Genomic DNA, 812 nt, shown 5'->3' with positions numbered 1-812 from the left:
AGCAGGAAGCCCCGGGCTCAGTACACACACTCCTACACCATCAGCCAAGCAAGCCTGGAGCGCATTGGTGCTGTCCCTGTCATGGTTCCAGCCCAGAGTCGGGCTGGCTCCCTGGTCTAGGACGCAAGCAGATGGAGTGCACAGAGAAGAAGCAAAGGGAGCCCCCATTCCGGGGGTGGGGGGGCGGGGTGGTGGCATGTTGGGAAAGACACTTTCCTGACAATGATCCTAGTAAAAAGCACAAAGAAGGAGGCAGGGCTGTGACCCATCCACTAAGATTGGTAAAATGAACTGGAATGCTCCGGCATGAAGACTTGTTCCCCCACCCCAGCTGTCCCAGGATTCTGTTCAAAACGCTGGATCTCACAGATGTGCCAAGCCAAGGAAAAAGGTAGAAGAGCAGAATAGCATTTAAAACCCAAACTGCAGTCCAGATGGGCTTATTTTTTAATTCATGTCTAACATAATAATTTTTCAAGAGACTAAAGTGCCAGATGGAGTTTAAATAATGAAATTATTTAAAAAGATAGGTGTCTTTAGAAACATACTGAGCAACCCTGTGTTACATCCTGCCTTTCCCCGTCCCCTCTTGGTGTAGGGGGCCGAATGGCATAAATGGCGAATACTGGTCCTAGCAGGGCTGGCTCTTGTATCTTAGAATCAAAACTTTTTACACCAACAGAATTCAGTAAGGAATGGGTGAAAACAATAAACTTCTTTGAGGAACCCCTTCATATTTATTTATTTATCTCTTCCTGGACCATGAATTTCATATTTGGAATATTGCTATATTGACAGATTATTGCCTGTCT

The 812-nt window shown here is 45.9% G+C and overlaps 1 protein-coding gene across 1 annotated transcript in view; it reads left to right on the top strand.

The window, feature by feature from the left end:
• The window catches only part of IGSF11 (immunoglobulin superfamily member 11), a 140,242-nt gene extending 139,736 nt beyond the window's left edge, over positions 1-506 (top strand). Inside the window, 1 exon segment of the mRNA XM_007449126.1 lies at positions 1-506. This exon segment is cut by the window's left edge and continues 11 nt beyond it. Coding sequence (XP_007449188.1) covers positions 1-120 — 120 coding nt within the window. The 3' untranslated portion in view covers positions 121-506.
• Positions 507-812: the final 306 nt, after the last annotated feature.

The sequence above is a fragment of the Lipotes vexillifer genome, unplaced genomic scaffold (genome assembly GCF_000442215.2).
Source record: "Lipotes vexillifer unplaced genomic scaffold, Lipotes_vexillifer_v1.1 scaffold999, whole genome shotgun sequence".
Classification (NCBI taxonomy): Eukaryota; Metazoa; Chordata; class Mammalia; order Artiodactyla; family Lipotidae; genus Lipotes; species Lipotes vexillifer.
This window is presented reverse-complemented; position numbering and strand designations above follow the sequence as displayed.